General features: G+C 41.2%; 2 protein-coding genes across 8 annotated transcripts in view; one reads left to right on the top strand and one right to left on the bottom strand.

Moving 5' to 3' along the window:
• The window catches only part of LOC144537527 (phosphatidate phosphatase LPIN2-like), a 19,676-nt gene extending 3,909 nt beyond the window's left edge, over positions 1 to 15,767 (top strand). Inside the window, exons 2-21 of one of the 7 annotated variants that reach the window (XM_078281301.1) lie at positions 2,026 to 2,226; positions 3,819 to 3,914; positions 4,170 to 4,465; positions 4,548 to 4,664; positions 4,829 to 4,955; positions 5,132 to 5,600; positions 6,284 to 6,383; positions 6,648 to 6,820; positions 7,363 to 7,480; positions 7,598 to 7,667; positions 7,771 to 7,854; positions 8,068 to 8,147; positions 8,622 to 8,781; positions 9,010 to 9,158; positions 9,326 to 9,412; positions 9,522 to 9,674; positions 10,180 to 10,294; positions 10,428 to 10,531; positions 10,628 to 10,748; positions 12,729 to 15,767. In XM_078281301.1, coding sequence (XP_078137427.1) covers positions 2,035 to 2,226; positions 3,819 to 3,914; positions 4,170 to 4,465; positions 4,548 to 4,664; positions 4,829 to 4,955; positions 5,132 to 5,600; positions 6,284 to 6,383; positions 6,648 to 6,820; positions 7,363 to 7,480; positions 7,598 to 7,667; positions 7,771 to 7,854; positions 8,068 to 8,147; positions 8,622 to 8,781; positions 9,010 to 9,158; positions 9,326 to 9,412; positions 9,522 to 9,674; positions 10,180 to 10,294; positions 10,428 to 10,531; positions 10,628 to 10,748; positions 12,729 to 12,749 — 2,832 coding nt within the window. In that variant the 5' untranslated portion in view covers positions 2,026 to 2,034 and the 3' untranslated portion in view covers positions 12,750 to 15,767. Of the gene's footprint in view, positions 1 to 2,025; positions 2,227 to 3,818; positions 3,915 to 4,169; positions 4,466 to 4,547; positions 4,665 to 4,828; positions 4,956 to 5,131; positions 5,601 to 6,283; positions 6,384 to 6,647; positions 6,821 to 7,362; positions 7,481 to 7,597; positions 7,668 to 7,770; positions 7,855 to 8,067; positions 8,148 to 8,621; positions 8,782 to 9,009; positions 9,159 to 9,325; positions 9,413 to 9,521; positions 9,675 to 10,179; positions 10,295 to 10,427; positions 10,532 to 10,627; positions 12,253 to 12,603; positions 12,695 to 12,728 lie in introns of those variants that run through there. The other 6 variants (XM_078281300.1, XM_078281298.1, XM_078281302.1 and 3 more) reach the window with 6 other exon arrangements.
• Positions 12,056 to 24,155, bottom strand: emilin2b (elastin microfibril interfacer 2b). Its single transcript, XM_078281306.1, has 9 exons — positions 23,935 to 24,155; positions 23,617 to 23,742; positions 22,332 to 22,513; positions 20,620 to 22,224; positions 15,291 to 15,485; positions 15,148 to 15,201; positions 15,011 to 15,061; positions 13,936 to 14,052; positions 12,056 to 12,937 (listed from the first exon to the last, which is right to left on the bottom strand). Exons 1-9 carry the CDS (start codon positions 24,060 to 24,062, stop codon positions 12,606 to 12,608), a joined length of 2,790 nt encoding a protein of 929 aa, XP_078137432.1. The 5' UTR covers positions 24,063 to 24,155; the 3' UTR covers positions 12,056 to 12,605.

Here is a 24,155-nt window from a genome sequence, read left to right as displayed (position 1 = left end):
GCTGCATGGAGCCCCGGTGCCGCTGGAAAATATCTTTAGGAAGGAACTTGTTTTGGTGGAACATGTGTACGTTCAAAAGTTGTTTTAGTCCAGCAACAGAAAACTTGGACAGAGTCTAGCTAGCTGTCTGGATTCACCCTGCAGAGATCTGAGGAGCAGTTAACCATAATCTATTGTAAACGATATAGAAGACATTTATGACAGAAATGATCTGATTCTGATAAATGATCAAATATGCATCCTCTGCTTGCCAACTCTTTTTATTTTCCTACCCCCGATATTAAAACTGAGTGTCACTGCACACACATACACAACAACAACAACAACAACAACAACAACAACAACATCCACCTGCGTATGGAGAAAGTGAATCCGCTGATGGGCGATAGCGGATGTAAAAGCTGGTGTTGCGCCAATTCTGCTTGAAAAGGAAATGACCAATAGGAAAACACCAACACTGACATCATCAAACTCATTATGACCAATGGACCTTCATCACTCAGTGACAGAGCGACAAAAAGACAGAGTTTCGCGGTTGTAAGGCTGACCCAGGCCCTGCCGGACCATGGTCCAGCCAAAAAGAGCTAGAGTGGCTAGATATGTTGACCCAAATTTATATTTTTTGTAATTTTAGTGTGTGTTCCTTGTGCAGACAGAAATGCACACTGTCCGCTCTGCTCTGCTCTGCTCTGCTTGTTGCTGCAATCGAGAGCCTGATTAAGTCTCCATCAGCTCAGGACTCTTGTGAGGAAAATGGGACAGAGCCGCTGTGTTTAGGGACCTGCTTGCATTTCCTTTGCAGACTATTCTGATGGGACACTGACCTAGTAAGACGCCAAAAAAGTAGAGTGCGGTTTCATTCTGCGGGTAATTTATGTGTGTTAAACCTGTTTAAGTAGTTTAGGGCTGAAACGATTCCTCGAGTAACTTGAATAATTCGATTACTAAAAATCCTCGATGCAAAATGATTTAACTGGAAGCTTCGTTTAATCAATGGTACCATGGTTGTATCGCTCACGGTGTTTCCGCACGGAGGATTATTGCTGTCGCACACCGGGCTGACGCTGCTTGGGACACATGCCATGAAGACTGATTACAAAATGAAGAAAGAGCGTAAATAGTGAGGGGCTAAGAGAAGAGACATGCTGGAGAAAACGACAGAAAGTGTCCAAAGTTTGGAATCAGTTCAAATGTGATTAAAACGAAAACTCTGTACGGTGTCTACTGAAAAACCAAACTAGCTTACCACAATAATAGCACGACGTCAATGCTTCAGCATCTCAACAGAAAACATCGAGTCTAACTTAATCATCCGTTCCACGAAGCGGACCCGACAAAAGTAAATCACGGAGTCGTATGAATGATGAAACTACACCAAACACAACAACTACCAAAATCAAAGACAAGAAAATACGTAGTGGTGACCACAATTTGATCTAAAGAGCCGACTTGTTGCGCATCACTCTCTCACTCTCTCTTCACAGAGAAACAGCTGATCAACGATCTATTAGCATAAGTGTAACAGAGCTGTGTAGCATTGTAATCAAATATATTAATGAAAATAGGTTAAGTATAAGTAATATTTACATATAGGCCTATATACAGATCAGTCTCAGGTTGGAACTTGTAGTTCTGAAAGTTAAGTTGCACAACTTAAGGTAATGTTTATGTATATTTAATGTATGCCTTAGTTTGAGGTTGTTATTGCATTTAAGAAAATGTTTTCTTTAAAAACAATGTAATATGGCACTTAAATGCATTTAATATGTTTAGTTTTTTGAGAGATGATATTGTAAGCAATAAAAATGTTGTTTTTTTTCCCAAAATTAAACCAAACTATTGTATATTATTGCTCTTCAGTAAAACAAAAGTATTTCTTATCCAATTACTCGATTAATCGATGGAATAATCGGTAGAATACTCGATTACTAAAATAATCGATAGCTGCAGCCCTAAAGTAGTAAATAAATGCAGAATACGGTCTTTACATATATGAAAATAAATGATGGTTTTTTTTGCTGACAGGTGGACACCATGAACTACGTGGGGCAGCTAGCAGGCCAGGTGCTGGTGACAGTAAAGGAGCTGTATAAGGGGATCAATCAGGCAACTCTGTCGGGCTGCATCGACGTGATCGTGGTCCGACAGCCTGACGGGACGTTCCAGTGCTCCCCTTTCCATGTCCGCTTTGGAAAACTGGGGGTGCTGCGCTCTAGGGAGAAAGTAGTGAGTGCCCATATATTGATATCACTGATTCTTTCGATTTTGATCCTTAGTTTTTGAGTCTTGTAGAAAAAATTAACTAACTAACTTTGCATTTGTTCTGAGGAAAACATTCACATAAAAATGCGGCATTCTGTTGATAAAGGAAGATCAACCGCTGATGACAAAATAGTGCATGATTAATTGTGCAACTAAATGGATTTCTATCTGAAAAACAACTTCCTCACTTTACTGCAGCAATGTGTTGTTATATTTTACTCCTGCAATCAAAACTCTGGTCGACACTTAAAGTGCTCATATTATGCTCATTTTCAGGTTCATAATAGTATTTAGAGGTTATATCAGAATAGGTTTACATGGTAACATTTTCAAAAAACACCATATTTCTGTTCTACTGCACATTGCTGCAGCTCCTCTTTTCACCCTGTGTGTTGAGCTCTCTGTTTTAGCTACAGAGTGAGACATCACACTTCTATTGCATCTTTGTTGGGAGTCGCACATGCGCAGTACCTAGGTAAGGACTACTAGCCAGTCAGAAGCAGAGTATGAGGGAGTGCCATGCTAGCAGCTAGGCAAGCATTATAACGTGTGTTACAAAGTGACGTACATTAGTCACGGAAGTAAAGGCTGGACTACAATAGAGCTGTTAGGAGCAGTTTGAACAGTGTTTTCTGTTGGAGATGGTCCCTTTGGGGGTGGACTTTGGGCTTTTTTCTTTTTTTTTTAAACCTATGACATGCACAAAAAGATATATATAGCACAATAAAGGAAAAAGCACAACATGAGCACTTTAAAAGCATGCATTAAAATGAGGGATAGCAGCACAATACATTTTAAATCTCTCTTGTAGCCCTCTGCTGCTCTCCTTCTCACAAGAGCAGATTGCCCTTTCTCTCTATTTATAGACAGTGTGTAGTTGTCATCTGAGAACTAAGGTGGGATAGACAGATTAAAGCTCAATTTAGTCTCTTATTCCTAACTTTACCTCCCATTCAAGAAAAGTGTCTTACAGAAGAGTTTTCTTTCATAAACTCACAGGAGAGTCAGGCAGTGCAGAAAGTCTGTTTGTCATTGTTAAGCAGCCAAGCAGGAAAGAAAAAACAGAACAAAACCTAATCTTCACCTCGTATCAAATGTCAGCATCTTGCAGACACTTACAGTATATTTTGGTCAATTTCTCAAAATGTAAATAAGAAAGCATCACTGTGCACACAACTTCCAATACTATATGCTTGCTTATGTTGTTGACCTTTTTTAACAACCTAATTCCACCCAGGCAGCAGGTCTGAGTAAACCCCTGTCTGTTTAATACATGGATAGAAACTTGTGGCATTTGCTGAAAATAGCAAGCCTTCGTGCAAGCTGTTCCCGGTTTTCTTTCTCTGGCTTAACTCTAATTCATCAGGTAAATCTGTGGCACAGTTTCTGTTTTATCCATAAGCTGTTTTGTGCATGCCTATGGTGCTTTTCTGCTGTTAACAAACCTAATTAATGTCTGCTTGAGGCCAACTGAGGAGATTGTGGTGCACTACACAGTAAAGCTTTGTACAGAGTATTTCTTACAGAGTTCTTACATGTGTTGTTTGACTCTGCAGATTGATATAGAAATCAATGGGGAACCTGTAGAGCTGCACATGAAGCTGGGAGACAACGGTGAGGCCTTTTTTGTCCAGGAGACAGAGCAGCACAATGTGAGTTTTGAAGAGTTTATGATGAAGATGAAAAATATTTCAGCTAAACTGATGTTTACTTGTAGAAATTAAATTACTGTGATAACAACATACAACATTGCTTGCTTTGTGCCAACACGCTAAACTAAGATGGTGAACATAGTAAACATTATAGCTGAATAACATCAGCATGCTAGCATTTAGCTCAAAGCATCGCTGTGGCTAAGAAAATCCTCGCAGCAGCATGTAGCTTATTTATTTTCTACCTCGACACAGGAGATTGTCCCAGCCCACCTGGTGACCTCGCCCATCCCTACAGAAGAGGCTCTGTTCAGGAGCAGAGAGCCCAGGTGTGATGGATCAGCAGCGGAGAACGGTCAGCCTCTGAATCCAGAAGACTCTACCTCTGGAAACCCCCAACCCTGCTCCAACACCGCCGGCAAGAAGAAGAGAAGACGCAGGAGGAAGCACAAGGCCGAGCCACGCAGGGAGGAGCAAACCACACCTGCAGGCGGGGAGCTGGAGCTGTGTGAGCTCAGTTCAGATGAGGAGCACAATGCGCAAAACGGACGGTAAGTAGACACTTTAAAAGCTGGATTTTTGTGTGTTATTCGTCGTAAACCATATGTTAATTTAATTGCTTCCTGTCTTCAGGGCATCATCGCTCTCGATGGTGAAGGAAAATATGGACTACAAGCAACATTCCCCTCTCACCGCCCTCGAATGGGACAGCTACCCTTTCTCTGATGGAGACTGGCCCCCTTGCACTACGTACGCCCCCCCGCTCTGTCCTGTCAATTTCTTACATTGTTCATACAAGCATAGAGAATCAGTGAGACTATCCACTTTATCAAAACAGGCAAGGCTGAGTAAAACAAATCGCTCCCACGGGCTTGTTACAGCTGACTCAGTGGAAATGTGCTGTTTGCTTACAGCAGGGAGATGTCGGAGCCCATGTCACCCAAGAGTGACTCTGAGCTGATGGTAAAGCCAGCAGAAAGCATGCTCAGGGCTGAGTCCCACATGCAGTGGACCTGGGGAGAGTTTCCAGAATCCACCAGGGTAAGCCACAGATCTAGACTGGTGGAATCTGGTCTAAACTTTGTGAAACAAGGGACATTTGTGGGGTTGAATTGCAAGTTTAGTTCATATCCTCATTTATACATATTTAGAGACTTAGTAAGGACTTGTGTATGTATATTATAGCTTTATCTTGTGCTGTTCTTTCTTGCATCCAGGTCAACAAAAAGGACAAATTGGAGCCAAAGACGTTGACTATCACTCCCTCTGAGAACACACATTTCAGGGTTATCTTGAGCACAGAAGCCATGGAGGAAAGGGAAGGAGAGAGAACCACAGATCCCATTTGCAGTATTGTAAAGCCAGAGCCTCGGACCATCAGAATTGATCAGTGCAGCTTCAAACCACAGCCCCCCGAAGCTTCATCACGCAATACAAACATTACCAAGCACAAGCCAGACCTTTCAGATTTAATGTCCAACAGTTTTACCTCTGAGCCGTGTCCCACTAACTCTGACCTCATCCCAAAAACCGCATGCAAGCCCAAGTGGAAGTCTTCCCCACCCAGCTGCAGGGACAGCAGTACTGCTGCCAGTGTAGCCGGTAACATGGCTGGAGACTCGGCAGCTGTTTGTCCTGATCCAAGAGCCCCATCCAAACCCACCGACTCCCCCGCCAAGAGGAGAGGTAACACAACCTCCTTTTATAACTAGGTTTCTTTACGTGGTCTTCCTAATTGAAGGGAATTTATTCTGTAGTGTTGATATAAAAATAAAAAAAGATGTGTTTCAGCCTAATTCTAAAGTATTCTAAGAAGGATTTCAGCTATTTCTGATGTAGGTACAGTAGTAGTTGTTGGTTTGGCTTCTCTGCAAAAAAAAAGAAGAATTTCATAGACTGTTAAATGATCGGGGCGCTGAATATTTTTATTTTAGTGACTGAATGAGTACAATGAATCTCATAAGGAAATAATCAAATAAAAATAAATCTAGGATAAGCAAAAGTTTAGATTTAAAAAAAAACTATTAGATTCAAGGGACTCCAGAATAGGCTAAAACCTTTAATTCTATCTGCTACTGCTTATTGAATGTTTTAAAAATTGTGTAAAAGATTATTTTGATTGTCATTTCATTATTCAATAATTCTTAAACGTGGGAAAGTCTTGAGTAAAACTCCAGATTGTGTGAAAGTACTCTACTGAAATGTAAGTGAATGTTAACAGGAAGGATGTGGTTTTTTTTTGGGGAGAGGCTGAGTGTATATTCTGTCTGCTCTGCATTCACATGCAGAAGTTTTGAAGTAAAAAGTAACAAACAAAATTGAAGTCAGCGATTTCTGAGTAGGCGTCTCTTGTCTTGCGTTCGTAAAAGGTGTGAGGAAGAGGAGCCAACATCAGGGACCTGAAGATATTTACCTGGATGACCTGAATGCACTTGAACCCGATGTTGTTGCCCGTTACTTCCCTAAAAGGTACAAAACCTGGGAATCATTTCAGTCACGTTACCTCATTTAGGATTATTGTGAGTGTATGTACCATAGGTGAGAAAGCATTCATTGCCAACTTTAGGAAATAACAGTTTTCAGTACTTGTGCTGTCTTGCCAAATATTGAGGTTTGATACCCAGCCCTACCTGTAAACAGAAGTAGTGAAAATAACTGCCATCACTAATGCATAAAAATGGCTGCAGCTATTTATGCAACTCTGTGATGAAATTGGACTGTGTGTGTTTTCAGTGAGTCTGAGCAGGTTGAGGTGGAGAGGCGCTCTGGATCCCAGTCTCCCCAGTCTGTTGGCAGCGCAGCAGCAGACAGCGGCACTGAGTGTCTGTCTGACTCTGCTGGCGATCTCCCTGATGTCACCCTGTCACTGTGTGGAGGTGTTGGTGAGAACTCAGAGATCCTTAAAGGTACCCACCAATATTAGCAGCGATTTATTTATTGCAGCAACACTGATAAAACCTGTCTGAAAATCCCAGTAGTTATATCTTCCAAAAAGAAATACAGGATGGACGGTAGATTTTGAAAGCAGCAGCTGACTGAACTTTATTGCTCATACAGGATGTTAACAGTCATTTAGTATTCATTTTTTAGGATTTACTCTATTACCTGTGTGCCCATTAAAGCTTTGCACTGCCCTGCACATTGCATGCTTGCTACATATTTACGTTAACTTGTTTTTAACTATATTTATACATTTCTATCTTGAATTTGTGTCCTTTATTTTCTCTAATCCTTATTTTTCATATTAGTTTTTTAGCACATTAGGAGGGCACCACATTGCCTTTCACTAATCATATTACTTGTGTATGTGGCAAGTAAAGCTTTGAATCCTTGTTGAAAAGTAAATAAGCAGGATGTATTACCTGTTGTGACTGTGCCGTTTCTCAGCTCCTGCATGCTGATGGATTTGTTATTAATATTATTGGCAAATACCATCATTTAAAATCAGGCTTTTATGTTTCATTTATTCCAGAAAAATTCATGGAGCACATCATCACCTATAATGAATTTGCAGAGAATCCAGCAATAATCGACAATCCTAATTTGGTAGTTAGAATTGCAAACAGGTGAGTTTTGCATCTCCCAATTCAGTTCCTAAAACACTCACCAAAGTTTAATTAATATGATTCATTAATATGTAATTACTTGATGTCCACATTAGAGCTAAAACCTTTTTCCACCAGGTATTACAACTGGACACTGGCAGCACCGTTGATACTTAGTATGCAGGCTTTTCAGAAGAACTTGCCAAAGGTATACGCTTTGTTGAATGTGTTTTATAGAGTACTTTTTGATCTTATACTGTGTATCTGCACAGTATTTCTATGTATACATGAATCATGTATCTGAATGGCAGGCTACAGAGGAGGCCTGGGTGAAGGAGAAAATGCCAAAAAAGTCTGGACGCTGGTGGTTCTGGAGAAAGAGCAGCGTGAAGCAGGTACTGAATGCATGACTCAGCCAGAAGTCACAGATCTATCTGTGTGTTTACAGTATAGCAGAGGTCAGTGGGAATCCCATACTGTTTGAGTGACTTTGCATTGTAAATTATCCTAGGCAAATAAAGAACAGGTTGCCCAAATGCACCAATAACCATAGCATCCTGGTTTTGCATTATGTAAAATAAAAGAAGCCGATAATGTCTTCTCTTTAGTTATCATCAGAGACCAAGTCAGAGAGACAGGAGTCTCGGACCACAGAGAGCCCTTCTCCTCACCAGGCCCCAGAAACACAGTGAGTCAGCTTCTTCACAACATTACAGTCACACACCAACACAGGCAATGTTGGGTAAACATGTCCCACACAGGCTGGATTAGCATCTTAGTCATTTTATGACTCATGAACTCATCGTTAAGAATTCAGGAGGAAGACTTTTTGGACCAGGCAGCTGGGAGATTCTAGTTTTAAACTTTGTTTCGGGGATTATTAAGGGTGCATGCAGGTTTTGTGTAAAATAAGAAGTCAAAAAGATTCTGCATATTTAGTGTTAAACAAAGCAGAGTTACAGGCAGGGAGGTCTACTACCCTCTGGTGGCTGTAAATGATTCTACTGGGTTTGCTGGTTGACCATGACTCACACACAAGTATAAATATGGCTTTATGTCAGTGCATTGCCTTTTCATTGGGCTTATTCTTACATACATTTGTCTAAAACTCAGTCGCCATCATATTATTTGCTGGTCTCACTTCAGATTGCATTCTCTCCAGCAGGCAGAAAGCAGCAGAGTGGTCCAGCGACGATGAGACTAAAGAGCTGAACGCTGTGGCACCTGCTCGGCCACCTACTGAGCATGTGCAGACAGAAGGCCCGGCCCTGGTGCCTTGTCACTCTTACAAGAAGTCCCTCCGCCTGTCGTCTGACCAGATAGTAAGACAAGTGATCCCTGATACTGGTAGTGTGGCTAAAATTAGGCAAACACAGAAGCTGTCTCATCAGTCTGCTGTTTTTCTGATGATGAATAAGGAATCTCTCTAGTCCTGCTGCATCAACATTTTTTTTTTTAACTCTCCATCATGAGTCTGACATTTTTATAGGAAAGCATTGCTAAATTAATGGGTACACTTTTAAACGCCGCTGATTTCCTGTCTGTTACAGGCCAGCCTGAAGCTAAGAGAGGGCCCCAATGATGTCACCTTCAGCATAACCACTCAGTACCAGGGGACATGTCGCTGCGAGGGAACCATCTACCTGTGGAACTGGGACGACAAGGTCATAATCTCTGACATCGATGGCACCATCACCAAGTATGAGAAATATCCACCTCTTTATAATTCTACTGTGTTCTCTTTCAGGCAGCAATAAATTACATTGTGATGTTCTCAGGCTGCTCACAGAGACTTAAAACTAATCCAATCCCATTCACAACATTTGAAAGGTTTTTTTAGGACCCTAAATCATTGTCCTCCCACAGGTCAGATGTGTTTGGTCAAATTCTGCCTCAGCTTGGAAAAGACTGGACTCATCAAGGCATCGCTAAGCTCTACCACTCAGTGCACGAGTAAGATACCGATTTATTTCTATTCTGTCAGCATAAGAGACGTCAAACAGCGATGGGGCTGAAGTTAAGTAACAGGTTTAACCTATCAATAAATATCTTACTGCTACAGGAATGGTTACAAGTTCCTGTACTGTTCGGCCCGAGCAATCGGCATGGCTGACATGACCCGAGGATATCTGCACTGGGTGAACGATAGAGGGACTCTCCTGCCTCAAGGGCCGCTCATGCTCTCCCCCAGCAGCCTCTTCTCCGCCTTCCACAGGTAAGAAATCCTTTACCTAAGCATTTATTCTAAGCTTCAGTCAACAGCATTATTTGGATTTAAGTTATAGGCGTTTATCGACCGAGGATTTGAAGCAGCATTGGCAGATGTCTGGTATTAACGGCGGTGCTTTTAGTTACTAGACTGCCAGCAATTTAAAGTTGAGATCAAGCAAAAATGGAGTTTATTTCAATATTAGTAAGTCATTTTGCTAGGTCTTTTGTTGGCTTAGCTGGAATTAAAATGTGTCTCAACACTGGTCACACTCACATTATGCACTGTTGAGCAGCTAAAGACCTATACTTTTGTTTTTGAAAACCAAAAATCTCAGAATTCGCTTTTATGCATTTTCACTTAATTGGTAACCTTAATAACCAGTTTTAATGGTTATTTTGGATACTCATTGATTCTATAAATGGTAATAAATAATACAGTAGGCAACTCCAGCAGCAGTGAAAGGTCAGAGGTTAAGTGTGTAATCCTTTCTTTGTAATTGTCTTGTTAGAGAGATCATAGAAAAAAAGCCTGAGAAGTTCAAGATCGAATGCCTCACAGACATCAAGAACCTGTTTTTCCCAAACACACATCCCTTCTATGCAGCCTTTGGAAACCGAGCAAGCGTAAGTATTATTTATTTTATATCTTCAATAAATCCTAATTATATTTTTATATGAAAAAGAGGTATAATGTTATGGTCGGTTAGATGCCATTACTCTGAAAATTATCTTTGTTGTCTGTTCCTCTGTGTTTTAGGACGTGTTTGCCTACAAGCAAGTGGGTGTGCCCGTGTGTCGGATATTCACAGTGAATCCCAAAGGGGAGTTAATCCTCGAGCAAGCCAAAGGCAATAAAACATCGTAAGTCTCCAAGCATTACTGGAGTCGTCGTTTGTCTGTCAGCGGTTTCTCTCAGACATATGTTTATTGTTCTTATCGCTGCTTTTTATCTTACAGATACAGCCGGCTGAGTGAGCTGGTGGAGCATGTTTTTCCTTTACGAAGTTCACAACACAGCGCCACCTTCAGCTGTCCAGAGTTCAGCTCCTTCTGTTACTGGAGACAGCCGATCGCTGAGGTGTGTTTTGAGGAGCTGCTCTAACTCAAAACGATATTAACATTTTCCATTAACGTTATCGACATAACTCAGAGCAGTAATGCCTGTATGCACTGGTTTATAATAGTTAAGTTTTTGTAATTGTCAATTTTTGTAGGCTACTGGAATAGTTTGATATTATCTTAGACACATTCCACTGAAGTGAAGAAGTTTGGGATATGAATGTATTCCATATTTTTTAATGCACAACATCATCTCATTTCATTTATTCCCTTTACCTGCTTGTATTCTTTGTGCTTGAGCTACACAGTTAAGAGGTGTATTTGAAGGCGCTGTAAGCTTTTGGCACATACGAAAGCCAAAAGTATGACATACTGTATGAGTTTTTATTCTTAACATTTGAATAGTTTCTTTTACAGTGCTTATGAGAAGATATTCTCTAAGCACATATTTAGGAGTGGAGGTGTTTAAACTGGCTACTGGCTCGGTATGAAACAAAAATACTCGCTGTATTGTGCTCTCTCCCTGAATTGAGCACTATCATAAAAATACAAGGTAATAGTCATAGCAGCTTTGTATTTTTATCCCTTTAAAAGGCCTTATCCACTCTTTAATGGTCGCAAAACATGTCTTACATCTTTGCTCCAAAGCTTAATGATTTTGCACTATGAGAAAAAATGTGAAATTAATAGTTAATAATTGCATTACTGCAATTTGGAAAAAAAGCACTTTCTGTACGGTAGATATTGCTGCCATTTTGTATAAGGTATTTTTTTCCTCCAAAATCAAGATTTAGTTAGACTGACGGTAGAAAAGTATTTTTGATCAATCTTTGCTGAAGTTTTTGCCAGACTTCTTTGATTTTGTCATTGTGAAAAATACAGTATATCAATGCTAGGCCTCTTTGTTTATATCATTTTCATGCTCAGTTGTGCAGCTGTAAGTAAAGTTGAATGCATTCTTTCTATGAAAGTGATGCACTTTGTGTGAAGAGAACACAGTATTTTCTTGGTTTAGTGGTCTTATTTCACTTTTCAGTGAAGAACCTTTGCTGCTGCTGCTTAAAGTGTTTTCTGTAGATTGTTGTAATTTACCTCATGGCAATCCAATTTACATTGTGATGTAACAATGTGAGCCCAGGTATGTTTTGGATGACGGTTTTGATAAATACATTTAATCTGCTTTCTATTTGCTAGATTGTCTGTCTGAGAGTTGAGCTCAGAAAACATGAATTATTTAAGTATAAGTACTCTAAGTTAATAGGTATAGTATGAACTCTGTATACATATTATAAACTATGTGTTGTAATAATAAACTGTTAAATGATGAATGATGCATTAATAAAACCACAAATTGTATTTGAAACAATCAAAGCTTAGTTTGCACGTTGACAATTTTAGCACCAATAAGAAATAATATATGCAATAATGAAAACTGGTATGAACTGTAGGATGTTTCTGAGAAAATAAACACTAACTGATTTCCTAAACAAGTAATGAATAAATTGGACCAACTGGAATTCAAATATGTGCACAACTCAATAACATCAGCAATTGCAAGGTGGTGCACTTACAATACACAGTTTTTAAATACTAAGGAAAAACTGATTACTGCAGTGGACCACAAATAAATGTGTATGTGTAAGATCTAGGTCATAGACAAAACTTCACAATGAAAATATAAAAGAATGCAATGTATACACACTATATATAAGTACTAATGATAGAAATAATCTCATTTAACATTGTCCCGTGCTGGTAAAGACATTTCTTTCCCTCCTCTGATAATGTGATACCACCATTAGCCTTAATGTGTCCCCAGTAATGTACACCATACTCCACTTATGGCTTATATAAGGTGTCTTTAAAAATGGCAGGGCTACCGTTTTGATGGGCTGGGGTAGAGAAGCACAGCGCTGAAAGATGACAGGATCTCAGAGGAGGCTGAGCTGGCGAGTTTTCCAGCAGTCATGACCAGTCCTGCTCGATCTCCTCTCCTCAGCGACAGAACCAGACTCAGTGAGGCTGAACCGCTGCAGTTACACCGATCATGTGAGGGCGCTGCCGCCGCTTCTGACAGGAAGCCCGTCGAGTCCAACCTCTGAATGCTTTGATTGGACACAGACAGGACCGCCTCGACCCTCTCACCGTGCTGGGCTGTGAGCACAGCGGTCACCAGGTAGCGGCCGTCGGAGGGAGCTGTGAAGATACCTGAGAACAACACCCATATGCTTATAATACACACACCTGGGCAGACAGATTAAAATAGTTTAGGATTCCCATGGAATTTCCTTCAGACATTCATGTTCTCCAGAGGATTAATCCTACCAATAATAGTGATCCTCTGACAACGAAATGCAGTTTACCGTCTAACCAGACAAAAACAGTTAAGTGCAGAGTCATTTATAGAATTTATAGAAAAAATATAGAATAAATAGAAAGTGGAATAAACAGTAAGGGGTATGAATTGTACATTGTTGTTTTGGCCTGTTAGTCAAACAAAAGAAGCATCATCACTTTGGATTTCTTGTTAATTGTGATGGGACCGTTTATAGCCTAAATATTAGGGGTGTGCAAAAAAATCGATTCACATTCAATCGGAGGTGTTCCAGGCACGTCCAGCTGGGAGGAGGCCTCGGGGGAGACCCAGGACTAGGTGGAGGAATTATATCTCCACCCTGGCCTGGGAACGCCTCAGGATCCCCCAGTCGGAGCTGGTTAATGTGGCCCGGGAAAGGGAAGTTTGGGGTCCCCTGCTGGAGCTGCTACCCCCGGACCCGACCCCGTATAAGCGGATGAAGATGGATGGATGGATGGACATTCAAATCACGATTCAAGCTCTACCGATTCAAAATCGATTCATAGAAATCCAAAAATCGATTCAAATTTTTATTATTATTTATTTAATTGTATGTCTACTGCAATCACATGGGAAAAGTAACTCATTTACATACTGTGAATCGTTTTTTTGAATTGAAAATCGATTTTGAATCGAATCTTGAGCCTAAAAATCGATATTGAATCGAATCGTGACAATTTCTGAACCGTGCACCCCTACTAAATAATAATTACATTTAATTACAAAATAATCGCCAGCGTTCAAATTAAATTCACAACAGTTCAAACTGAAATGTACAATAACAAACTGTGGAGTAAAATGTAGGTTGATGGTTAATTGTTTGGGCCAGTGCGACTGTAGTAACAGTTACCTGTATGAGCGTCATAGTGTCCTCCATCATTGATCAGCACTTTGTTGAATCGAATGATTCCGATCTCTCCCTGGAACGGAGGAAGAGTCAGACCAGCTGAGAACGACACCTTCTCACCTGAACGCAGGAAAGGAAACATTAAAGCCAAACTCTCGCCAAAATGCAACCTAGGGACTTTTTGTGAATGTACCCGAGTCAAATTTTCGTTTAAAAACATAATTAGGACGGAAAAGCCGTTTTTAAGATTTACCGTATTCTCATTTTCGGTCAAATGGCCTTTTGAATGGGAGAGCTAGGGGCGCTTTTATGATAGCATCAAAATAGCTATTTTTCAAACACTAAGAAGGCTCGACACAACATGAAACTTTTCTCCAAGTATCACCAGGGGCTCTACACATGAACGAAAGCATTGACAATATTGTTTGTGTACCCAGAGTTTAATAAAAAGAAAGGTTTTGAACGAGTCACTTTAGCAGTTGTCGTTTACGCTATCCGCCATCTTGTCAGTCAAAAAGTGTTGATCTCCGAATACGAATGAACGGACTCCATAGGAGGAAATGTCATTCTTATATGAGACTCCTTTTTCAACCAAGGTCAATATTGTTTTTCACTAACGACAAAACAACAAATTATTTGTGCACTTATATGGAACTAAGCTTTAGGAGCTTTCCATCTTTGCTCTCCTCCCTGTTACGTTGCATTTGGAGATCGACTATTTTTGACTGTCTAGATGGACAGCAACCGGAAAAACCAACAGCTACAGTGATGATTGTTAAAACCTTTTTTAGTAAACTCTGTGTACACAAACAATGTTCTCAATGCTGGAGTTCATGTGTAGAGCCCCTGGTTTCATGTTGTGTCGAGCCTTCTTAGGGTTTTAAAAATAGTGATTTTGATGCTATCATAATAGTGCCCCTAGCTCTCCCATTCAAAAGGCCATTTGACCAAAAATGAACGAAAGTTTGACTCGGGTACATTTACAAAAAGACCCTAGGTTGCGTTTTGGCGAGAGTTACGCTTTAACTAACAAACATATTAAAAGAGGTAGAAACCTGTAGACTGAATACATTCTAACCTAAAGCAGAGGCAGGTTCCTGTGGTGATAGTCTGTTGGCCATGTTCACATCTGTTGATCAAAACAAAAATATTGGCATTCACTCTTGAAAGGTTAATGTGATGCAGCACAAAGAAAAGAAAAAAAAGAGTATTTACCTGAGATGAGTGGCACGCTGGGCTTTAGCGAGTCAGTAGATTTGACTGCGGAGGCTGATGAAATAAAACAAAAAAATGAGACGCATGAAACAATCCTGGGAAACATGCAGAGCTGAGTGCATGTACATGTGGGTGTGACTCACCTGGAGCTCCAGCAAAGCCTTGAACAGGTATCATGCTGCCATCTGTCCCCTTGGGCAACTTGGACGAGGACATCTTGCCGGGGGGTCCCGCCTCTCCGGTCTCTATCACAGGTGGCTGTGGGAGGGAGGCGACCGGAGGACCAAGCGGCCCCGCAGGGCTCTTACCTAAACCGTCCTCCACAGCAACCTGAACACCTAAAAAAAACAGATATGGAGTGAGCGCTGGAGAGGTTGCAGGTAAGAGAGAGATAGATGCATGGATGCAGATGTTTGGAGACCATATGCAGTCAGAAACATTTATGAGCAGAAGACGCAAATAGGCATTGATTTATGTCATTTTACAGTATATTTCAATACTGTGCAATATTGATTAATATCATGATAGGAGTACATTTTCTAGGAATTTAATTGAGAAAATTGTAATGGGTGAAATGGAAATTATGGGAATATATGATTGCCATAAAGCAGTGCTACACACGTTTTTGTCTAGTGTAATGTGTTCTCAAACTGGCGGCAGGGCCACTGCAGGAGGTCACACATGAAAATGTGGAGAGCAGGTCAAGTAAAAAAAATTAAAATAAAGTAATATTCATGAAGAAACAATAAGCTAACAAAGGTGCTTTGAGTCCTGCAAAGCAATCAAGGTTCAGGTTTGCGAGATGTCTTCAGACCAACTGGCATGTACAAGTTTATTAAGTGTTATTAATTTGCACATCAATTTGTGTTTTTCCCTAAGGGGGGCATGACATAAAAAGTTTGAGATCAAATGCCCCAATGCAAACAGAGATACTGTATTTAATGTTATAGCAAAGTCTTTTGACAGCGGACACATTATGTCATTTAACATTGTCACATACCTCCAATACAACTATGGTCTAACAATCATAATACATTTGAAATCAAATGAATACCTCTCTTACACAAACTCAAAAATGACAGGTTTCATAACCGTAGTATTTACTGGCAGGCCTCTCTTAATTAATATGAATGACACTGGTCCACAGCGTAATTGTTTCAAACTTTTGAAAATGACTTGTTTGCACCAACAAATGTTGACAAACCTCATAGCAATAACATGAAATTATATTCTATGTTGTATGTCTACTTTTTCACTTGCGTTTGAACTTTTCAAGAAACATGCGTTTATGTTTATGACAGGGCTACTGTAGACTCATTAACAGCCAAACAGTGAGTGGTTATCCAAGCCTGTTCTAATGGCCATGAACAGAGAAAATGACAGACCAATTCCCCATCTCCCATCATATGGTGATCAGCTCTGAATGTACCGCTGCATTCCTGAGAACCACTGCTGGGACGAACCCTGGAGTTTATCAACAAATCAACCCTCCTGGCTGGGGACACAAACTCTGCTCTACAACAAGACAACAGCCCCCAACTCTTCTGTTCTACCGGGGAAATCTGCACATAAAAGGCATACCAGCAGCATACCAAGGCACAGCCACATGTTCAACCACCAGGCAGCTTGTCCCCTCTCCCCGGGGAAAAGGGTCATTTAGTATAGAAGCCAGAAAAGTCTGCCTGTTAAACACAACATGTGGCGAGGGACCGGCATGTAACCATAAAACAGCTAAGGGGGTTAAGTCTGCATATACGCACATGTGCATGTGTTTCACTGGTCTGCGTTTGTTAGTCGTGTCGCTGCTCATATAAAGCGAGGTATGTGAGTAGCCTTTGATGGGAGGGATTCAAAACTGATTTCAGGCCTAGTGCTACAAGGATAAAAGAGGCAAACACAGGGTGGATGGATGTACTCGAGAGTGTATGTCATGATGAAAGAGGTGAGCTGTAAACAAATGCAGCTGGGTCTGCTGTTGGCCACAAATTTGCAATCTATCCAGCAAAGCAGCATGGGAAACCCTGGCTCTGTTGTTAGTCACTTAAACCCCCCACAGCCCCAAAATACAACAGCCCCTTGTGTCACAAGAATGCCCACTTTCCGCATTACATACCACATAATAATGACTGCACAGCAATTTGGAAAGTGTTGACTTTATGAGTCACAGTTAGTCAAAAACACACTGCGCTCATAAGACTTTATTTAGGAATCAATAAATCTAGGCTCAGAACTCAGGGCCCAGTTTTTCAAAAGTAATCCAGTGGGATTTAGGATCACGGATTGGATCAAATCTTGGAAATGGGTTTTTCAAAAGCAAAAGAGGGATTCCGAACAAGATCAGATCATGTAATCCGATCTTACATTTGATCTGGATCAAACCTTGATTACCAAAAATGTGGTCATAAAAGTAAGGTGGATCAGGTGATCCTGAAGAGCAAAACATTTCCAAATCTGCATCAATTTGATCCAGATTACATTTTTTGAAAAACTGGGCGCAGGAGATAAAAGGGAGTTTGCTAAATGTTTCACGTAAGATAATGCCACACCCTCCCTGTCAAGATAAGAGGGTATAAACTGAGCAGCCACCAAATGCCGCAGGCAATATTGTTCTTGAGGGCTTTCTGTTAGGTCCCATCTTGTTTTTGGTTCATGGGGTTATCATGTTTGACCACTGACCAGAGAGCGTCACCCTACCAATGACCTCATCTCTCGTAGGTCACTGACCTACCAGCTTAAACACTGAGCGTTGTCAGAAGCAGGAAAGCGTGCTTTCTAATCTCCTGTCCCCATAATAGAGCTCTACAATGCTTTAAGTGAGTGGAGGCCGCCTTGTCAAACACAACGAGAGAGATGTGCTTTAACGCAAGTAAAAGGATTAGAAAACGTATACATTTTACATATGCACACAGGAAAAGGCACTTTGTAGTGTATGGCTCCAAGTATGCAAAAAACATTGTTTGTGATCAATTGTTTATACAATATAATAATAATAACAATATATAAGGGGACATGGACAGGGGTGTTTGCACCGTTACCATGGATTATAATGATGTGCGATGTGGTTGAAGGCGCAGCGAAAAAAAGCCATTTAGTAATCAGGTAGTTACTCTCATGGACCGCTTACCTTTTAGGAAAACCTGCTGAGTATCTGGACAAAAATCTATTTATTAACAATGTATTAACATTTATAACTCTAGACTTGATTGGCTTAATAGAAAGTGTGAATTCCAAAAGCCATTTTTTTAATAGATGACCTACATTTATAACTGCATTCTTACCAAACAAAAAAGAAACACTAGCAACCCAGACGTTGCTCTTATTAATGGATTATAACTGGTTGATTAATCATTAATAAAACTATTAGCGACAACTTTTAAACCTCTTAGAAATGGTGCCTTGTTTAAAAGTGCGCCCATTTCTGCTTCAAACTATGTCAAGGTCAAGAATCAAGTGAAATGCTCATTTCAGTTCAGGTATTAATTAATAATTCAGTTTTTCTAAACTATGAGCAACTGTACATGTATCTGTAATGCATATCCACTGGAGGCCCACTGTTGACATGAAAATGGGGGTTTCCAGCAAAACCTCAGTGGCTTATGTATTTCTGCCCTGTGTCAACAAGCCAAAATAAAATAAAGCCATGACGTCATGATTAGCACTGAAAGCAGCTAAATCATTTCATGAATGACACATTGCATCTGTCTTTGCCCCTTTCCTGACCCTGTCATTCAAGGTTAACAACCGGTATGACATCATGGTAAACACATTGACAAATGACCCTTGGGACCCTGGTGCAGCTTTAAGTGTTCACACTGTTTATTTCAACAGAAAAGGAACTCAGCCATGCCAGTTCAAAAAAAGTGAGAAAACTGCATGGGACTTGAAGACTAAAATAAAGCACTGTAGGGGTTGTGAGGAAAAGGAGTGATATAAATGTTGATTCCAGTAGCACCTAATCTAAACAAACTGAAGCTCCTGGCTCTGATATAAAGAGTGGTGGCCATGAGTGCTCGCTGTGATAAGCTGTGTAGAGATCTCTCTGTTATGGACTTCTCCAAGGAAGGTTTTTCCACTCTCTTCAGATAAGCCGGGAGGGGGAGACAATAGGATGAGGCAGCTGGCAGGGCAAAGACAACAAGGAGCCAGAGGTCAAAATGGCCCATGTAACATCGCTGAGCATGAGTGGAAATCATGATTAATTGTGCTTCCACTTGCAAAACTTCCCAATGACAGAATGATGAAATTACATTATGACCACATCCATTGGGTGGAGTGGCAACATGTCCCAGTCATTACAGATTGGCAAAAATGAGAAAACTGAAGAATCAGCCAGAAAACACATGATGCAAAGCCTCTGGTCCGACTTGGACTAGAACCAGAACCGGAATAAGGACTATTTCATTCCAGCTCCCCTCCCATAAGATTCTGGACTGGATCACATGTGGCATCACCTGCACCATTAAACCAGCGACTGAAAACTAGCCGGTCCCAGAGGAAGAGAGCTGGCTCGTAAACATTATGGGCGTGCTTCTTGTTCCCATTTACAACTGTGAGAGTCAGAGAAGTCCGACTTGGTCTCATAGGCACCATTATAAGCCGGCTCATACGAGAAATATGCAACATATGCAGTGATATGAAAATCTGTACTCTGAAATATGCTTACCGCAACTAGTCTTGCAATAATATCCAGCATTAAGGATAATCAAATAGATCCATATGATATCAAACAAGGTGACGTTCTCACATTTTACTCCCAAGAAAACTATTCATACATGTAGGAGTTTATATACACACACATGAATGCACACTTGGATGCACAAAAAAAGCATGTCTTTTTGTCAAAGCATTGCTCAACACAAGTTGGGTATATTTAATCAAGCATGTGTCTTTAATAAACCCTGCCTCCTTTAACTGAGAACATGGTTAAATAAAAATCCAACTTCCTCTCACTCACACACTCTAACACACTTCAATATCGCAGCCTCTCCCATTATTGGACTAAACAAATGGACTATAGTCCAAGCAATGATCTAAAATGTTGGGAAATATTACAGCTATTTAATTGATCTCAAGGTTCTATTTAAACTTCTGTGGATGAGAAATCAGTTTTAGCCTGTGTTTAAAGAATGACGATGTAACTTCTGCTGAAAAGTGCCCACTGTGGCCACAGGTGAAGTTTACAGAATAATAGTAAAATACAGTAGCACAAGCAGAAAATAGTCAGTTAACTCAGTCAGTATAACGTCTGTAATAACATTGGCTAACATTAGCCATCATAAGCCAGTGGTCATACCAGACCAGGTACCAGACTTGAGCAAGAGTGCGTTTTATTCTAGGTATTCAACTTTTCATTTGTAAGAAGAAGAAGATATTCAAGAGGAATGTAAGTGTCGCTTTAAATCGTTACTTCACGGGTAATCATTCACACCACGGAAATAAAATGGGTGAGTTTATGTGTGTATAGCAGCTTACCCGTCTTCCCAGGTTTGCTGTTCGTTAGCACCTGGAGGTCTCCGCCTGCATTAGAGATGTGGTTCTGGAGGTTCTCACAAGTTCCCCTCAGTCCTCCGATATCTCGTGCGTGAGCTCTAACTGTACTATTCAGCTGGTTGACACAAGTCCACAACCCAGTGACGTGTTTATTCAGACCCTCTTTGATCCTCTGGAGGCTACCGGAGATGGGATCCAGCTTGCCACATAAACTCTCCACACTAACAATGCGGCTGTCCATGTGTGCAATCACCTTCCCGACATCTTCTGTTTGGTTCTTGCAGTGGTCGGCCTTGGCTTTCACCTCCCTGCCCAGCTCATCCAGACGCTTTCTCAGCTCTTGATGCTGGGTCCTGTGAAGCTCCAGAAGGTCCTTGGCCTCCTGCTCAGCCCCTGTTTTAACTTGACCCCAGGTGGAGTTGAGGATCAGAGACACCTGAGACTGCCTGTGGACTACATCTGATAGCGAGTCCTCCAACCTGCTCACACGCCCTTTCAGATGGCTCAACTCGCTGTGTACATTCTCAATGCTGGCGCTGTAGTTGAGGAGTTGCCCCTCCATTGCTCCAAGGCCATTTATCTGGCCTTTAAGACTATTCTCCATAGCATCTACAGCAGTCAAAAGACCACCAGATGGGGAGTCGGTGCTGGTATCTACCAACAAGGTGGTGAGTCTGTCCTCCATGGAGGCCAGCCTTTTCTCCAGAGTCTCCTTCAGGTCTTTGATAACCTCGGCCCGTTCTTTTTTCAGCTTCTCCTCCACAGAAAGGCACTGGGCCGCTACAGTCTTCTCAGATGAGTTCAGACAGATCTCAAGGTTCTCCACAGGACGGGTGTCCTCCTTTCTTGGATCAACCAGCTTGGTCTTAAGGTCCTGGATCTCGTTGCGCAGGTCAGTTTCCTTGGAGTCCATGAGCTCGGCCAGGCTGAGGTAGTTGGATTCTTGTCCCTCACACTGCTCCTGAACTGACATTATTTTATAATCACATGAGTTTTTCATGTCTGCCATTTTGATGTCCATGCCCTCCATCAACTCCTCTCTCAGAGCGCGGATCTTCTCGTCCAGGTAGGCACGCAGGTCTGTAGGACTGGCTGGGAGAGCAGGAGGGGGTGTGGACAGCTGGTTGTGCACCGCCTCCATCAACAGATTAATTTGTCCATCATGGCGGTTGACACGGCCAAGCAAGTCATCCAGGGTATTGCTCTTGGACTCTAGATCGTCTGTGACCTGGCTGATCTTGTTCATGACGTCGTCCATCTGCGTTGTCTCATGTCCAAAAGAGAAGTCCTGAACCTGAACGGTGTGGGTCTCTGCGCCTCTGGCACGGGCAGGCTGCCTGTAGTTATTCAACAGCGTAACCAGCATTTTACTGGCGTCCTCTTGGAGATCCAGTCTCAGATTGGAGGACATGTCTGTCATTCTTGCTTGCATGTTAAGGACCATGTGGGATAGTCGCTGCACCTCCTCCTCCAGGTGTTGTGCAGATCCTCCATGACCCTCCAGTGGCCTGTGACCTGGCTGACCTGCAAACTGCCCCGCTACTCCCCATGGATGATTCCTCTGGTTCTCTGTTTGCTGTTCTGGAGCTATAAAGTGAAACAGATAGAGCGATGGGAAACAGTTACCAGCAGTTACTTGTTTTGTTTCACATATTTTCATGCTAGATTTCCTTAGTTATAATGATGTCTTTCACCTTGTGGGACTGGAATATGTCCAGAGGCAGATGGAGCATGAGGCAAATGCTCCACTTGGAGCAGCTTTATGTCTTTCACCTCCCGGCAGTCGTGGCCCTGGTACCCCGGGCAGCACCTCCACTGCAGCTCCGTTACGGTCTTGTATGCAATCTTATACATGGGCCTAAAGTGTGTCTGATATCTGGAGGCATTCAACACATGAAGACATGATTACATTCTAAAAAAATCAGATGCTTATACAATTTTATGTGTTACAGTATAATAGCGATAATAATTCTTCTCATTATATTCTCAATATAAGACTTGTGCAACTCTCCCTCTCAGGAATACAATGTAAACTTTGAGTCAAAGCACAATAAAAGTCTTGTTTGTTGACAACTAAGATTAAATTAACAATAGTCACATTTGCATTGAATTAAATGGCAGGAAACGGCTAAGACTTTCCACCACTTCTACGTCATGAGGACACTGTTGGCCCACAGGCCCCTGCCACTCGATGATTAATTACATCTCACAAGTGTGTTTGTTGTGTTTGTTGCTTAATGAACACTGAAGCAAAACAAAGTCAGTTATGTCTGACCATAGTGCCCTTCATGAAGATTCAACACAGATGCTTGAATAATGTTTTTAAGATTCTTCTAAGAATGAATGTCATTCATACTGTCTCTGTAGATCAATTAATGTGTGTGTGTGTGTGTGTATATATATATATTTATAATAAGCTACACAGAAGTATATGAATATATATTTCTGCATTTCACTCTCCATTTGCATTGTAAGTACTTTAACTACAAGTATATTTTGATGCCAATACTTTTGTACTTTTACTTTTTAGAATTTAAACACAGGACTTTTGAAACTGAGTATATTACACTTTGGTATTACTACTTTTACTTAAGTATGAGATCTGAATACTTCCTACACCACTGCTTACGAAATAATAAATCACTAATGCAGATACAACAATGCTTTGTTAGTTTTGGCCCTAAAGAAAAAAAAATCTATAATACAAATATAAGAATATAATGACAACACAGAAGAACATAGAACACTGGGGAATGTTAGAGGAACAGCTTCATCCTACCTCCCTACCTCAGACGAACATCTGACCAAGCTCAAGATTTGCATTTTAACACAACAGTAAGTTTTTTGACAGTGTATAAATCCACGCTGTACAGTAAAAGCAACAGTGTTGCCTTACATTGTTAAAAATAAAAATAAATAAATATAAAAAGCAAAGAACATCTGCCCTCCATCCAGTGTCCTGGACTTCTGGGAACTTACATCACTTGTTGCGCACAATTTGGCAGCTCCGGTGGACACGGCAAAACCTCTGGCTGCAGGAAACTCTCCGTGCCTCCCACGACGGCACAGCTCACGTTCTTGTGCACAACGTAGGCGCACCAGTTTCTGCAGAAAAATCACCGTTAATCACTCCTGGCATAGAAAGCTGCGGTGGGTATTCATTGCATGGATTACTTTTCCTAAAGTGACAGAGTTAATTTACACGTAGAGGATACATGAGGTGCGTTAATCAGTCGAATCAATGAGTGGTTCGCATCAACATGCAAACATGATATGAACAATACATCCATTACTCACTTATTTCTCTGTCGTGTTTCGGTGCCAGAATATGCGTTACCCCGGAACATGCTATGTTGGAAAGGTGATCCACTGATGAGAGGGAAAGTTATTAAAAAGTGAATAAGTCCGCAAAATCCGCGCTTCATGGTTAAAATGTGAACTAAATGCTCCAGTATGCTTTCAAGTGATCAGTGAAGCGGTTGTTCCCTCTCTGTGGTGCGCAGATCGAACCAAGCTCC

The sequence above is a fragment of the Sander vitreus genome, chromosome 22, assembly GCF_031162955.1.
Source record: "Sander vitreus isolate 19-12246 chromosome 22, sanVit1, whole genome shotgun sequence".
In the NCBI taxonomy this organism is placed as follows: Eukaryota; Metazoa; Chordata; class Actinopteri; order Perciformes; family Percidae; genus Sander; species Sander vitreus.
Note: the sequence above shows the minus strand (reverse complement) of the source record. Positions and strands in the feature narration are given on the sequence as shown.

Coding starts and splice junctions, on each gene's coding strand:
- emilin2b (XM_078281306.1), bottom strand. CDS start 24,062: ATGAAGCGCGGATTTTGCGGACTTATTCACTTTTTAATAACTTTCCCT. Junction 22,514..23,616: donor AATTGTGCGCAACAAGTGAT/GTAAGTTCCCAG, acceptor GAATGCCTCCAG/ATATCAGACACACTTTAGGC. Junction 22,225..22,331: donor ACATATTCCAGTCCCACAAG/GTGAAAGACATC, acceptor TTCACTTTATAG/CTCCAGAACAGCAAACAGAG.